Source organism: Haliotis rubra, unplaced genomic scaffold, assembly GCF_003918875.1.
Source record: "Haliotis rubra isolate DU_JTF1 unplaced genomic scaffold, ASM391887v1 Scf1416, whole genome shotgun sequence".
In the NCBI taxonomy this organism is placed as follows: domain Eukaryota; kingdom Metazoa; phylum Mollusca; class Gastropoda; order Lepetellida; family Haliotidae; genus Haliotis; species Haliotis rubra.
Window position 1 is genome coordinate 126,395 of NW_025765355.1, and position 16,854 is coordinate 143,248.

General features: G+C 44.1%; 1 protein-coding gene across 1 annotated transcript; it reads left to right on the plus strand.

The window, feature by feature from the left end:
- LOC124269064 lies at positions 1 to 6,721 on the plus strand. The gene is made up of 6 exons (XM_046704078.1): positions 1 to 94; positions 4,606 to 4,697; positions 4,963 to 5,162; positions 5,602 to 5,730; positions 6,245 to 6,399; positions 6,545 to 6,721. Exons 3-6 carry the CDS (start codon positions 5,060 to 5,062, stop codon positions 6,719 to 6,721), a joined length of 564 nt encoding a protein of 187 aa, XP_046560034.1. The 5' UTR covers positions 1 to 94; positions 4,606 to 4,697; positions 4,963 to 5,059.
- The last annotated feature ends 10,133 nt before the right edge of the window (positions 6,722 to 16,854 follow it).

Genomic DNA, 16,854 nt, shown 5'->3' on the forward strand with positions numbered 1-16,854 from the left:
CCCACTGGTGGTTCTGCTGTATGGTGGATGGTCTTATATTCTCGATGGAGTCCAATCTGCAATAGACAACAACGTACCTGTGGTTGTATTGCAGGTAAATTGAATCTAGTATAAAATATTGCTTTAACTATGGAATTACATGTTTTTAGATGATGATAACGTGGTTATAGTGGTCACTTTTTGCTCGTAATAAGCACAAGCCATGTGTCCGTTCACTTGTTAAGTAACCTTTTGTCTTCTGATTCTCCTTGCAATTTACTTAGTACCACGACAGTTAGAATGTTTCCGGTGTTATGTATTTACGAATGTGGCTAAGCATGGATGCATGCTGGGTAATGAGAAGTGTGGACGTTTTACAATAACAGCTCCCGATATGGGTATAAGTTTAGAGCAATATAGAGCTACAATCGGCTCGTTTTCACAACCTAGCAGGACCAAACCATCATCTCATGGATTGTGTGTGTCAAAAAAGTATGTATCGTTGACTTTGAGGCTTATTCTAACTCTGAGTGGTGACGTGGAGTGTAACCCCGGCCCCAAGTCAACGAGGCAGTCAAATCTCTCACAGGAGGATACAGGGGCTGTGGGGCTCACCAGCAAATACTCAACAGATGATCTAATGGACGCTATTATCGGGTTAAAGTCTGATGTGAAAACTGCAAACGACCGCCTCACCCAACTTGACACCAAAGTGGACAAAATGGCGGCTCAGGTGAGAGAACAACGAGACGATATAAATAAGTTGAGTGAAGAAAACATAAGGATGACTTAACAGCTACGCGTTATGAAAGATAGACTTGATGATTATGAATCCAGGTCTAGGCGCAATAATCTGCTCTTTCATGGCATAGAAAGTGAAAACAACGAAACCTTGGAAACTTCGGAGAAGAAAGTTCGTGAGTTTATTCGAGACACTCTTGACATCCCCCAAGCAGACGATATTCTTATTACGAGGGCCCATCGACTCCGGAACGGAAAACGTAATCCCCCAATAATTGCGAATTTCGTTCTCACCAACGACAGAAACGACATCCTGTTCACTTCGAAGAGGAAACTAAAAGACAGAGAAGATACAACACACCGAGTCTCCGAGGATCTCACACAGCGAGTGCGGGATACATAGTAACGGAAGTAGACCCAAACAGGAATACGCGATTGAGGACTCGGCCAAGGCTCCATTAGTATTACAGCTGGAATATACAGGGTTTTAAGTAAACACGTGTCTGTTTTGTTGTGAAATTCCCGACACCCCACCGATTACGACATGTTAGATCATATATGTAGCATTTGGGTAGGTAGAGTGCTTGAAGATGTACAGAGTGCTTGAAGATTGTGAAGATTGTGTTGTTCTTTTGTTTCAATCCACGAGACTTGGACTTGACAAAGATATTGTGTTAATGTTTGTCTACATATCACCTGAAAACTCCCCTATATACATTGGTAAGGATTTTGATGGCATTCAGCGTTTGGAACAATATGTCGAAACCATAAAGCATAATTTTTATCAGCATCATATATTACTTATGGGTGATTTTAATGCAAGAATGAAAACATTTTTTAGATTATATTCCTGTGATGATCTCTACTATGTCCAAAACAACAGTGAGGACTACCCAAGTGATAACTTCCAAACTCTGCGCAATACGAAAGACAATATTAGATATAACAACTATGGAGTATCCCTTGCAGAAATGTGTTGTACACATGGTCTACATGCTTTGAATGGAAGGTTGTTTGATGATAAGGAAGGCAACTTCACCTGTGTGACCCATAATGGTGCCAGTGTTGTGGATTACTTCCTAGCAAGTACTGATCTATTCCCCTATTTCAGCTCTTTTGGTATTCATGAGAGAGACGAGTCAAACCATTTCCCTCTATATTGTTCTATTGATCTTCCTGGTGCAGCTTCAACTCAAAGGTGTAAAGATAACAATTCCAATCAGTCATGTGTTATGGATCAAGAGGCATGGATAAAATACAACTGGTCCCCTGAAATGTACAACATATTTTTAGTTGATTTTCATGAATTGTTTATGATGCAGTATGACACAATACATAAACAGATTGAAGAAAATGTGGAAGAAAGTGTCAAAGCATTAACTGATCTCTACCAGGCTGCAGCAGATAAATTCAAGAGAGTTTATAATAATTCTCTTTCCATGTATTCCAAGCAGCCCCTGGTGGGACTCGAATTAGAGCATATCAAACAAAGAAATACTCAGCTCTTAGAGCACACAGATCAAGGGGTGAAAACATTGATTCATATATATTTTCAAATCTACATTTCAACTGAAGAAAGACTTATATTTTCAAGATCAAAGGAGAAAACTTAGTGACTCAAGAAATGACCCTAAACAATTCTGGAGCGTATTAAAATCAAATTCAGTTTCTCGTTCAGAGACTCCTAATATTCCTGTAAATGAATGGCATGATCACTTTCGGAACCTTTTATATTGTGAATCTGCCAATAATGTTATCGAAGAGACATTATGTGAGGATATAAATGACAACATGACATCTCAGTTGAATGATCCCTTTTCAGAACATGAAGTGTTTTCTAGTCTTCAAAACATTAAGACCGGCAAATCAGCAGGACCAGATGGCATAGCCGGTGACTTTTTCAAGGCTTCTAAAAGCTATATTGCACCATTATTAACTAAACTATTCAATAAGTTATTTGAAGATGGCATTTTCCCTGAGACTTGGGGAAAGAGTATCATCTGCCCCTTGCATAAATCTGGAAGCAAACTGGACCAAAACAATTTCAGAGGTATTTCTTTGATCAACTCAATGTGTAAAATTCTTACTTCCATAATCAATAACAGATTACAACAATGGTGTGATGACAACAGCATAATCTCAGAGTGTCAGGCTGGCTTTAGACATGGTTATTCAACCACTGACCATATATTCACCTTACAAGCTATGGCAACCAAGTATTTATCAAAAAAGAAGGGGAGATTCTATTGTTTGTTCATAGACTTTACCAAAGCTTTTGACTGCATTAATCATCAAATATTGTTTAGGAGTCTTGTGAGCATTGGTGTGAAGGGGAAATTTATGAAATTTATCATCAAGATGTACTCATCATTATGTGCTTGTGTCAGAACTGATACTGGATTATCATCTTATTTCAACTGTAATGTTGGCACAAGGCAAGGATGTATTTTAAGTCCTCAAATTTTCATTATTTTTATAAATCAACTATCACAAATGCTGGAGAATGATGGTGGAAGGGGTATTTTTATATCTTCACAAGCCAAGGATGTTTATTCTCTCCTATTTGCTGATGATGTCTCATCTGTATCTGACAGTGCTATGCAGCTCCAAAGGAAAATTAATGTTGTTGAAAGGTTTTGTGCAGAGACTGGAATGAAGGTGAACCTGAAAAAGACTAAAATACTGGTATTTCGCAATGGAGGTCCGCTCAGGGATTATGAGAAGTGGTTTTTAAATGGAACACAAATTGAGGTTGTTAATATGTATAGATACTTAGGTATTGTGTTTACTCCAAGATTATCATGGACAAAAGCGAAAACCTGTTTATCGTCTCAAGCGAGGAAGGCCATATTTTCTATCAACAATTATCAAAAATGTTTTGGATATATTAACCATCATGAATTGTTTAAGATATTTGACTCTGTGATTGCACCAATACTCTGTTACGGATCTGAAATATGGGGAACAAGCTACTGTAAAATTATTGAAACTGTGCACACCAGATTTTGCAAGTCATTTCTTAAAGTCTGTAAAACTACCAACAACAACATGGTTCTGGGAGAGTGTGGGAGAGCTCCCCTCCAGTATCAATATATCTCAAGCAGTCAAGTACTGGTTCAGACTGATGCAGCTTCCACGACACAGACTTCCTTATCAGGCATATCTAATGATCAAAACTTTCGATGATAATGGTAAAACAACATGGGCTTCTCATATTAGGTTGATATTATTCCAATATGGATTTGGTTTCTTATGGATATCTCAAGACATAGGCTGTATATACACATTCATGGTAATTTTTAAACAGAGATTCTATGACTGCTTCACTCAAAACTGGCATGCATCACTATTTTCGTCACCCAAATGTAAATACTATTCACAATTTAAATCATCTCTAAGCGTCGAACCATATTTAACCAGTGAATTGCTACCAAATCAACGTAAAATCATATCTTAGTTTCGGTGCTGTAACTTCAGACTCGCAGTGGAATGTGGCCGTCATACAAACACCCCGTATAATGAACGTCTCCGCCTCTACATCGAAGATGAATTCCATATTTTATTAATATGTCCAAAATATTCCCAACAAAGATCTGATTGTTTTTCAATATATCTGACTCAACCACCGACAATTGAAACCTTCATCCGATTGTTGTCATCAGACAATATACATATTTTAAAATCATTGAGTAAATATCTTTCACAAGTTCGCCTTAGGAGGAACGATTATCTGTAAAACAAATCAATACTAAACTTTACTTAGCTTTACTCAGTATGTATTTACTTTTGCCAAATGTATGTATTATGGGCCTTGGGCCTAAATTACCAAATAAACCTGTCTGTCTGTCTGTCTGTCTAAAGTTTTAGTATTCTGAGTTTTATCAGGGGACAGGTGGTGTTGCTGATGCACTGGCCAATGTGTTAGAAACCTCCAAGAAAGACAAGAAAAGTTCTTCTGGTGGCAGAGACAAAGAATGGTGAGTTGTACAAGGAGTCATCTCCCCCTTTAAATACCCAAATGATGAAATACCCTTACACGTAACTATAACCATGTATATACATGTTGCACGTCCGTTTCACATAGTTTCTATATTATACGTAAGAGTAAAATAATATCTTTTGTCACATGAATCTCATCCATTGAACGATTCAGATACCAATACCATGTTAGAGAGTAAATTTGAGCAAGATAATTATTAATTTACCTCAATTTCCTATTTCCATTTACTCTATGATATATAGGACGGGCACAGTGATTGATGAAGTTTCACGTGACAAAGTAAAGAAGGAGTTTACCAAAGTTCACGCTGAAGGAAAGAAAGTTGGCGAGTACAAAATCATGCAGTGTCTACAGAAAAGAGAGCTCATCACGGTTGTACACATTGACGAAGAGGAAGAGGAAACCGCGCTGGTTAACGCAGTAATACAGGCACTGCTAAAAAGTAAATATATGCTCTGATATGACAAACGTACTCAATATCTAATGGAAACGTCCCTTCCCGTGCGTTTCACATAGGTGTCTCCTGCCAACTGTTGAAACACCTACAAATGAATCATTAAAACTTAAATTCCATATATGTGACATGGTTATGCTAATTGTAATTCACGTTCAAGTCTATCAAAGGGCTTGCCTCGCACAAGCTAAAACGCCTCTTTATGGCTGAAATACTGTTCACACGTTTATTCTCAATGTTCTTGACCTGCAACACATACATGCTACACATCCTACACCGTAACGTGACATTGTATCTGAAAACCTTACACTGATTATTCCGATTTCTGATTCGGACCATGAATGGAAGTCTACAACAGAATTGTTCCAACTCTTAAGGCTGTTTCAATGATGTGAGAGTCCAAAGATACTGTGCTGTCCTGTTTTAGGTAAATCCGTCCCTGAAGTACTACGCATCCTGGACTACTATATGCCGGAGAGGCTGTTTGACGGGAAAGGGGCTGCTGCGGAAGCTCACAACGACATTGAGCAAAAACCGAAACATCCCAGTGGTAAAGGTAGAGTGGAGTTAGACACGAAGCCTTGTTTGTATCTCAGCAGGACAACAACACTTTGGACCCGTGAAGTCCGGGTTAGAATTGATCTTCAGCAACCCAGGCTTGTAAAAGGCGACTAACGGGATTGGGTGGTCAGGCTCGCTGACTTAGTTGACACATGTCATCGTATTCATGACCAATTGTATAGATTGATGCCTCATGTTGTTGATCACTGGATTGTCTGGTCCCGACTTCGATTATTTGCAGACCCCGCCATATAGCTGGAATATTGCTGAGCAATACAACTCGTTCAAACACGCCATCGATCGTTACCCGTTTTGCTTTGATTAATGTTTACATAACGGTACATTTTATAGGTTGAACTCAACCAGACAGGGCACACGTGTAATACTGACACCTGATCTGAAGGAGTGTTTTGTAAATCCCGATTAATAATTTGGCCTATCCTCCCAATTGCAACGTGTAAAGTTGAGATTTTAGTGAACTAAGGACAGTTATCTTTTTTGGTTTTAAGACACAGTAGGAATGTTCCTGGTTCAAGCGATGCGGATGGACCAGGCTGAGATTGTGCAGTTCATTATAGACCATAACGGTCTGGACCTTACAACATTCTTCACTGAAGCTGTGTTTTCAAAATTGTATGAAGTGACACACTGGTCACAAAGACTGGTATGTATTTGTTTGATTAGCAAATTGCGTGTTTTCCTTTCATAGATCTTATTCCCTTAGCTTGAGCATGTGAGTTATCAATCTTCTAGATACTAATAAAGTTGTGATTGCAAAGAACAGTAATCAGGTATTTGTTTTTGTACAGGAAACCGCATACAGTCTGTTCCCTCTCTCCAGTACTACGTCTTATCGACCCAAGGAGAAAGTATTCCAACGTTTAATGATATGGGCTGTGATGACAAACCGAGTGAAATGTGCTGCACTGTTCTGGAAGAAAGGAACCGTAAGATACTTTTCATACACGAGGGCAAGCAGTGATTGAATAGGAAGGGTTTGAAACTCCTTGGAACATTATCTCCATCCTACCATACACGGCACCTGAAGTTGGGATTCAATGAAGGAATATACTCATACAACTCATGTAGGCTCCCAGCAACCCTGGCTTGTCGTAAGAGGCGATTAAATTCATCGAGAGCCTCGGTTGATTGCCAGAGGCAAAGGAGATAACAGATTTGATCGTGATCCAGATAACTTAAATCGTTAATGATAAATGGTAACTCCACTGTACATCAGTTTTGGGGTTTGGTTGGCAGAAATTATACGGACATTAACTAATATAGTAGGCTACTTTACACGTAAGTACATTTTGACTCACTTGCACATTCCTTCAGCACATTCTAACATCATCCCTACTGGCTGCATCAGTCCTCAGCTCATGGATGGAAGATGAAGAAAACAATGGCCGTAGAAAAACGCTGGAATCACAGGCAATGTATGTTCGACATTCTATTATATTTTTTTATTCTTTTTCAGAAGAAGTCCTCCTTGGGGTACATATAAGCATTAAAATGTCCATTTTAAATCCTACGACAGTTGTAACTATATTTTTAATAAAATATTTACAAAACAAAAAACTCGTTTTGTCTTGTGAGACCACCCCTACAGGGCCCCACCGGACCAACACAGCCAAGAGCAGGTAACTCTAGCCGTCCACCTCAAATTGACCTCACTTTTCATGCTGTCGTTCTGTTGAATAGACGGCGTGCGTTGTGTTTCGCTTCGAAGTTTGCTCTCCTACCCGTCACGATGATGAGTGTAAAAGAGTCTCAATCTGTATGTATGGTTCCTTTCTCGCGGCAGGCGTTAGATGGACGTCATATGTTGATATTTTCATTCATCTTTTGTTGTAACTTTGCATTGGGTTCTCTGTCTTTCCAGCCATGTGGCAGGCAAATGGCGGACCCGCGATCGCGGGTTTCCTTGCTATGTGTTCTTGGTAGCTTGTAGTAGGGGAGTTCATATATTATGTTTGCATATTATATGGTAGGCTTGCCTAAATTCTCTTTCTTTCAGCCGAATTTGTGGTAAGTCGTTGTTGGGTAATTTTGATAGTGTTCGCTTTCAGATCACTCAACTTTACTCTATGTAAACGCAGGGGTGGCTAGCCTTTTTCTGCTTTGCATTGTATGTTTAGTATTTAAATGGCTGTAGCTTGTAGCATTTATATATCGCGGCCGCACGGTTATTCTTGCTATTACTTGTGTTTATGTGATTGCTTGCTTCACAGTTCCTGCTAGTAACACTGGCGTGGTTCTGTTTGTTGCAGTTTAAGCCCTGGGCGTTGTGCCATGCACACTACCGCCACAGGATGGTTATAAAGTGTGCCTCCGGTGTTTAGCCGAGGACGCCACGACGCGATCAAGGATGCTCATAATAAAACGCCCTTGCGTCAATATTCCTGTTACATTATGTTGTATTATGATACATATTTCATACGTTTACACACAACGTGGCTCATAGGCCGAGGTTGTGGTTTTTTGTCTGGGTTTCTGCGCCTCACGTGCATTCTTTCCGACACGCAGATTTTATGTTTTTTCACTAATCTGCTTCAGGCGGGGGATAATATTTGATAAAAGGTTTCTAAGGAAATCCCTTTATCCGCAAACAATGTTGCTGACTTAAATATCACTATTGCAGCTAGATATTCTTCAACATAATGTCAAGTCGATGATTGATAGCGGCTCGCAAAGTGTTGATCTCGAAGGTAAGTTAACCAGGTGTCGTCTGTGGTGAAATCCCCGATTGACACGGCGCTGTCTGGGTTCCGCAAGGAGCTCAGCACGCCTGTCGTCGGGGGTGGATCGGACGCATCTGGGGGTTTACTGCGTGCCCGAGCTCTGGCTCGGAGAACGCGCCTCCTCCCAGGCAGCTTGATCCTGCCTTAGGCTTGTGCCCTGACTGGCGGTCGCCTAGGCGCCGACCAGCTCGGGGACACCTCGGCGCCAAGTGGTCAGTCGGGGTTGCCCGGGAAACCTGTATATCGGCAGGTTCCTCTCGGCGCCCCGGTCTGGGTTCCACAGAGCTGCCGATCACCTCGGCGCTCCTACGTCTACCTGTGTCCACCAGGGGAAACCTGCATTGCCAGGCTACTCCCTTGTGTCTCGGGACTGCAGATCGGACTAGCACCGACCTGGGCTTCGGCCCCGGTACGGAGCAGATCCCCGGCGCTGTTAGCTCAGGTCTCATCCTGATGTCTATCGATGCCCTGGCCAAGAGGCCGTTGAGTGTCATTTCGCTACTTTGAACCTACCACTGAGTAGGTTCGTCCCTGAGGGCAAGTGCGAGATAGAATCGCGGCTGTGTTGCCTCAGGTGTTGTCCATGTCGAATACCCGAACCGTTGGAGTTCGCCTCCCGGAGGGAAGCCTGCTTCCAGCACGGCATCCGGGACAAGGCCTCACACTCTCCCTTAAGTCTGCCGTTCTTTCCCCTTCACAGCTCAACGCTGTAGGCTCCACTCGGCGCATCTCTCAGCTCTGCTGAGGGAGCTGGTGGAAAGGGGAGAGAGCGCCGGTGGAATTTTTTCACGGGCGACTCTGGTGCATCTGACGGGGCAACTCTCATCTGGCTAGGGACTGCATTGTAGCTGTACCAGCCAAATGATGAGGGCGGTTATGGGGCCTATACGGGACCGTTTCGAGGAATACGGAAGTCTGTTGAGCTTCGTTAATTCCTCAGGTGCCCAGAGCATCGGCAACGCGTTAAGTTGCCGACTGCTGGGTTACTATATTCTGCCGCAAACACCCGGTCGGAGCGACACACACCAGTGTCGGCTTCCGGAGACGGGCGACAATACTCCGTGCGTAGATCCAGTCTCTGCTGGGCTAGAAGCAACCAGTGTGGTGGTTTCCAATGGTCAGGAATATGTTGGGTTTGACTCCATTTGGTTTCTTATCATCGCTATTCACCGAACGGAATGTTCAGACCCATTCTCATCTGAGAGCTGAACAAGTTCATAGAGGTACTGTCCTTCAAGATGGAGACACCGCTACCGGTGATCTCATCTGCCGAGAGACAGGGGATTAGGCGACGCCAATCGACCTCGAGGTCGCTGTGCCTCCTTGTTCCATTGCACCCTGATTTCAAGATTTACCTTCGGTTTCTTGTTTGACGGGACGATGCTACCAATTTCGTGTGTGCTCTCCTTAGGCTACATTTACGGTGCCAAGGGTGTTCACCAAATTGAGGTTTATTACAGCTCAGATAGCCAGATCGCGCAGTGCGGTGTTGTCACCGTGCATAGGCTGACTGGCTCATCGTCGGTTTCAGATAACTGTTGAGTCTGGGGACCCCACGATCAGTGTTGGTCACTCTTACGAAACTAGGGTGAATTGTCAACCTCACGCATCAGATGGACAGAGCGCCAGGCGTCTCTCTGGGGTCCCACCCCTGGAGACACCGTCGCTCTCAGTCCAGCCAGATACATCCCTACCGGGTTAGGGGCGATGTTCTGGGTGACCTGCAAGCTCTTGGAGACGAGTCACAACCTGCACATCAATGTGCTGGAATTGACAGCAGTCAGGTTGGTGTTCGATCCCCACGCCGGGATTCTGGAATTACCTCTTCGGCCAGACATTCTCACTTTCTGAACGGGCGAGCACACGAATCCTCGGATTCACTGGGTGGCTTGGCCTCTGTCGGGTATAACACAGGGAATTCCTGCAACCGTTGCAGACACAATTCTGACTGGGATTCGACACCCGTTCAGTGTGTTGATAGGTGGGGCGCGCTGGTGTGCAGATAGGGGGATTTCATAATCCCTATTCTGCGGATTTAGTTACTATAACCTCGTTTTGGTTGAGAGCCTTATGACCTCCACCATTGCCGGGTACTCCATGGCTATTTCCACTCTGCCTAGGCAGCATCCTCTCGTACATCGCGTCGTAGCTGGCATGAACAGGGGTTCGAGCCGCCGCACTCCCAGCCCACCTTAAATTGGTACCACTTATTCACGGTGGCTGTCTGGCCTAATTTTTCAAGTATATCGTCTCTCTCACTTCACTTGTTGATGTGGAAGGCGACTTTACTTGTTGTGGTGAACTCTGGTAGAAGGGTCGGTACATCCATGCGATTCCCACTGACCCGACACTGACAGTATTTTATACTGATCATGTCTGCATTCGACTCGGATACCTACCACAGCTCCTCCTCAGTGCCATATTGCTTACCACGCGACTGCTCATATCGCACTTCCACCCTTACCAGCCTTCGCTCGCGACCGGGGACCAATCTTTCGATTGCTCACCCGTGCCTGTATCACAAACGAACGAACAAAGGGATCCTCGTCCGTCCCCGGGTATCCATGGGTGCTGTTTGGTGGCGGAAGACTGGGGAGTCTGCTAGCAAGCGTTTACTTTATCTCGCTGGCTTGTTTCGTAATTGTATGGTTACAATGATAAGGTTTACCTCCCTCGAGGGGTTGAAGGCAGAACTGGGTAGGGCAGATGCGCTTTGTTGACAATACACAGCGGCACTGCTCAATGAAGAGATCGGTTCTGTCACTCTTTGGAGCCAGCAGAAGCGCCTTCATTCGCCATTACCAACTTGACACGCATTCTAAGGATCGTGCTTTCGGTTGATCTTCGGTTCTTCCAGTTGAGGACTCCGCCACCCTGACCAAGTTAGTAACTGGTCATTGGTATCGGTTCTGTGTTCAATGTCGATATATTTCATATCACTACATCATTATTAGCCTTACCATCCTTTCGGGTTGGGTCGGGTTGGGTGTACATCGTCCCCTTACGCCCCTTCAAGAGGGCGGGTCCGCTTTTGAACATTTTAACCAGTCATATGCTATTAACCCATCTTGCGACGGTTGAATTGCAAACCCCCACACGGGCACTGTTTGGTATACCTCTCTTGAGGCACGCATGTCACGACCAGGTTAGTGTAATGGTGAACCAACACATGTTGCCACGCTTTTTTTTCGCTATTCAGGGGATTTTTGCACGCTTACAGTTTTTCGCTCTTCCCGAGCCTCGGGTATTTGGGAGTCTGTGTTAATCAGCTTTGTGGGATGGTGGCCTACACTTACCCTCCTCAGCGAGAGTGTTTGGGGGGTGTTTTTCACTTTGACAATGCATGGCGCTTGTACTCGCTCGATTCCTCAGAAAGTTTTTAGGCTAATAATTTCTCTGGGTTTTATCGAGGTCCCGCAAGCCCTCTTCCAAACAGGGGTGCATTGAGCGATTAGTCTGCAGTACTTATTAGCTAGACTCCTGGGTTATTGGCTTTGTGAAGCGTTTAAAATTTACGCGGCACCCTTATACCTCTCACCACGCTTGTCTGGCTGGGGCTATATTAGGTTGGGAGTTGTTTCGCATGTCCCCATACATTCCTTCCATTGTAATGGTTGGGATGAGGGTTTTATGTCATTGATATTGAGCCAATTGACATATAAGCTTGGGCTCTCTAGTTCTCACTCGTCTGATTGACATCAGCGGTCAGGTGGCTCGGTGTTTTCTATTTCCATTATCGATTGTAGATTTCACTCCACCACGGGTTTAGTTGTTGCCAGACAGAATGCCACCCCCGCCTCAAATATCTTTTGGGAGTCTGTCATATGTTTATATGTACCCAAGGAGGACTTCTTCTGAAAGAATTATACAAAACCTGTAGAGGTTATGAGATTCTTTTGAAGAAGGTCCTCCTTGGGTCGGCCAGACTACCTCCTCCTCATTTTGTCTGACACGTTCAGCATGAAAAGTGAGGTCTGAGGTAGACGCGGCGAGTTAACTGCTCTTGGCTGTGTTGGTCGGTGGGGGCCCTGTAGGGTGGTCTCACAGGACAAAACGAGTTTTTTGTTTTGTAAATATTTTATTAAAAATATAGTTACAACTGTCGTAGGATTTAAAATGGACATTTTAATGCTTATATGTACCCCAAGGAGGACTTTCTTCAAAGAATTCATAACCTCTACAGGTTTGTATAAATTTCAAGGTGTGTTTGGTTTTATCATCTATTTGTTTCTTTGTTGATTTTTGTGACTGAAATCAAGGAACACCATATGTTTCAGTAATATTTTATGTGTTTAGATTGTTTCAGAACAGAGCTATCGGCCTCATAAACACATGTTATGACGACAACAAAGAACGGACTATAGATCTGATACAGTCCCAGCTAGCAGGCAACATATGGCAGGAAGATCTGCTTAGATGCTCTTTGGCTACTGACAACTGGAGAATATTCGCCGAAGCTTACAGGGAGTACACTGAATGTGTGTGGTTGGGAAAAGTTAACCTACCCATGCAGGTGAGTGCGACTATGTGTCTCTTAAGTCAGGTGAGTCTCCACTTATAATATTTTTCCTTATCCTGACTCATGCTCTTTTGCTTGTCTTCTTCTTCTTGTGAACATAGTGGAACACTTGTATCCCCCTAATTGAAGCTCCCTTCAATGTAGAATCACTAATAAATACTCACCACGAGTTGCCTCCCTTTGCCTCTGCGCGGGAAAGGTGGCGCCACCCTCTGGCCTCATGCTTCACTCTCTCCTTCTTCGCCCAGTGAGCAGGATGTGAGAGCGCCTGTGTCTCCCTGCACACTATATCCTTTGATTATTCTTAGTTATTTACCTCTTATTAGTTACTAAAGAGGTGTAGCTAGTATCCTTCATTAATATGGATTGATAATTTTTCGTAATTCTACTAATTATTCACGGGATTCCGTGTTTGTTCAGCTAAGTTTACATTGATGAAAATCTGTACTGTTTGTAGATTACGTTTTTCTGCTGCTGACCCGCATTTAATATGCCCTAGCTGTACTACGCCTTGTGCATTTTCTTCACGTTGCAGTTATTGTATTAATCTATCCATTTCTGCATTTAATAAATATCATTTTTGCGTCTTGAGACGTGCAGCAGACAGGTCACGCAAACAAGCTTTAGTCATGGCCGATACATCGGACCCCCTAGCCAGTCAGCTGCTGTCGGACGACCCCCTCCCGTCTGGTGTTCCGCTAGAGTTTCCCTCGGAGGAGGGGCGTGGGATGCAGTCCGCCATCTCCAAGAAGCATCCTGCTTCCCCAGACATCCCGTCATCGCAGCAAAAGTCTAAGAGGGCCTCGACTTCTTCACAACGTAGACTCCGTACCCCCAGGGCAGCGTCTACCTCCAAGGGAAAAGCTAAGAAGTCATCTAGAACGTTCTCAGCCATGATTCTTCCCGCCGCTGAACTGGGCCTGTATGATGATCAGACGATCATCATACTGATCTACGCCACAAGGAACGACCGGTGTCAGCAACAGTTACGTCAGCAGAGATCGCCATGCAGCCTGATGTGTCTACACCGATATCCGACGATCTTCCTGAGGGGCCCGTCGCTAACATCGCAGAGAGGGCATCGACTACATCGTCGCAGTCCGTCCCAGACGACATGATGCGGCAAATCATGAAGATGATGGAGGACCGTTACAGACTGCAACCAGCCCAGAAGAGCCTTTGCGAAGGCTCCAACGCAGACGACTTCCCAGAGGGACACCCTGTCAACGTAGAGGCCACGACCAAGCCACCTTCACGAAGGAAGTCACAGTCCACCTCAACGAAGGACCCAGATGTACAGCCTGCACGAAGGGTTTCAAGATCATCACCTTCCCCGGACTCTGATGATCATCACTCACATAAAGATTCCAGAAGGAAGACTACGTCATCCTTGGATTCAGACTCGGACCCCCAGACTTCACGAAGGCCTTCGCAAAGGTCAAGCCGTCACTCCCCAGAACCGGACACAGTTAAAGCTTCGCGAAGGGCTTCACGAAGGGCACCAGTAGCAGGTTCTAAATCATCTTCGCCCAGACGGTCATCTGCGGATTCCACAAGGGGCTGGGTTATCAGCATTCTCCTCACAGATCTCCGCCGCTAAGGTCAACCTTTACACGCAGCTCGTCAGGCCGTTCACCAAGACCATACCGATCACCTCGCCGTTTACCTCACTGATCTCCTCGTAGATCACCTCGCAGATCACCACGTCGATCTCCACGCAGGTCTCCACACAGAAGTCCCAAGTCAGGTCTCCTTTATCGTCACCCTGTACAGCGATAGAACCATATAGACCACCATCACAAGAGCATCAACCTCTTATCGGCGATCCCGTTACAGAAGATGATGGAGGCATCATTTTCTCAGACTCTGAGATACGTTATTGGATGGTAAACAACCTAGACCTTTCTTCACCTTCCAAGAGTGATAACTCGGCGCATACTTATCTGATGAAGGAGGACGATGCTGATGCCATCACCTTACCTCCGATCGACCCGATTGCTGCGGTGCCAAAGAATTTGGACACAGCCTTCCACAAAGCCACTAAAGTCCAAACAGCACACTTACCGCAGTTCCACGCTGACAAGTTCTCAACCCACAATATGGAACCGTTCCTCAAGGCACAAGACATTGATGATAACTACAAGCTGATCAACGATGTCAAGAATAAGAACTATAAGATTGACGATCGCAAGCTGGTTCGTTAGAAACCATGACTAGGCGAATGTTCTTTGGCCTTAATAGATCTAGAACGATCAATGAGACTCTTATCACCAGATTTCGAGACACGACATCTGAAGATGGTAGGATGATTTACTCGGCCCTACTTATGCAGAAGAAGGACCAGCAGTTCCTAACGGATCATCTCACATCAGTCTCAGCAGCTTTAACCTTAGCCTGTCTCCAAGGCCTCCTCGCTTCCTGCAACTGGGGTGAGCAGTTTACAGCTCCACTCTATACAGCCCCGTGGTCTGCTCTATCCATCTTCGACGGAGGAATAGACAAAGTCTCCAAGGAAGTCACTAAGGGTTCCAGAGAAGTCCTTATGATTAAGTCGATGGACACGCTAGCCAGCGTCATCAGACAGACTTCACAAAGATATTCAGGGAAATCTAAATTCACTGGATTACAGAAAGCACGGGATAGGAAGATGGCCAGCTCCAGGGAAAAAGATTCTTTTCGTCGCCCATTTGGCAACTACAGAGGAGGATCAGGAAGAGGCAGGGCACCCAGAGGTTCCCGCAACTATAAACGTTGAAAGTCAGGTTCGGAACGACTGGAGTCTTCCACTCCCAGCCATTCCAGTACAACCGTCACAAGTGGGTGGACGCCTTCAACTACACAGGTCTCTCGTACCACCATATCTATATGGATAAGAACTGTCATACTTCGCGCCTACAAGGCTGCAGGACTGGACCCTCCAAGAGCTGCTAATCCTCATGAGATCAGAGCCTTAGCTTCCACGCTCGCGTTACATGGTAACTGTTCACTAAACACCATCATGGAGGGCTGTTTTTGGAAATCCGACATGGTGTTTGCTAATCACTATCTGAGAGATATCACCACCGAGGACATCTCAGGTATTCACCATTTCGGTCCTATGGTCCTCGCACAGCAGTTGACAGTCCCTCGTAGACGATAAGACATAGTCTTACGAGATTATTATGTATAATCATACCTGTATTATCTAGCTTAAAACTCTACGGAGTTGTTAGGGCTATTGATATACCTAGCTTAAGTCTACCTAGCCTTAAGCCCAGTACTGATGTTTATGTACATTTGCATAACTTCTCCATGTTGGAGTCGTTTTTTATACCTTTATTGCCATGTTCATAGTATATTATTATGGTAATACCCCTTCTATGGCAGTGTATAAACTTATGGTTTATAGTAACAGGAATGATCCTAATTCAGTGCCATTATAAGTTCCCGTTAGGGGTTATTACAGATATATATATATAAATCACTAATTAATTTTATAAATCCAAAGTATTCTGTTCTGTCCCACCGATTCGTCGGATACTACAAGCACAAAGAGCATGAGTCAGATAAGGAAAAATATGTAATTTTTTGAGTAAAATTGATATTTTATACTTATCCTGACTCATGAGGTAAGTCTTCCTCCCATCCTCCCCACATAACACTTTGGATTTCCCTGTAAATTCAAGTGTTGGGCTCGCAAAATCAGGAGAGAGTGAAGCATGAGGCCAGAGGGTGGCGTCACCTTTTCCGCGCAGAGGCAAAGGGAGGCAACTCGTGGTGAGTATTAATTAGTGATTCTACATTGAAGGGAGCTTCAATTAGGGAGATACAAGTGTTCCACTATGTTCGCAAGAAGAAGAAGACAAGCAAAAGAACATGA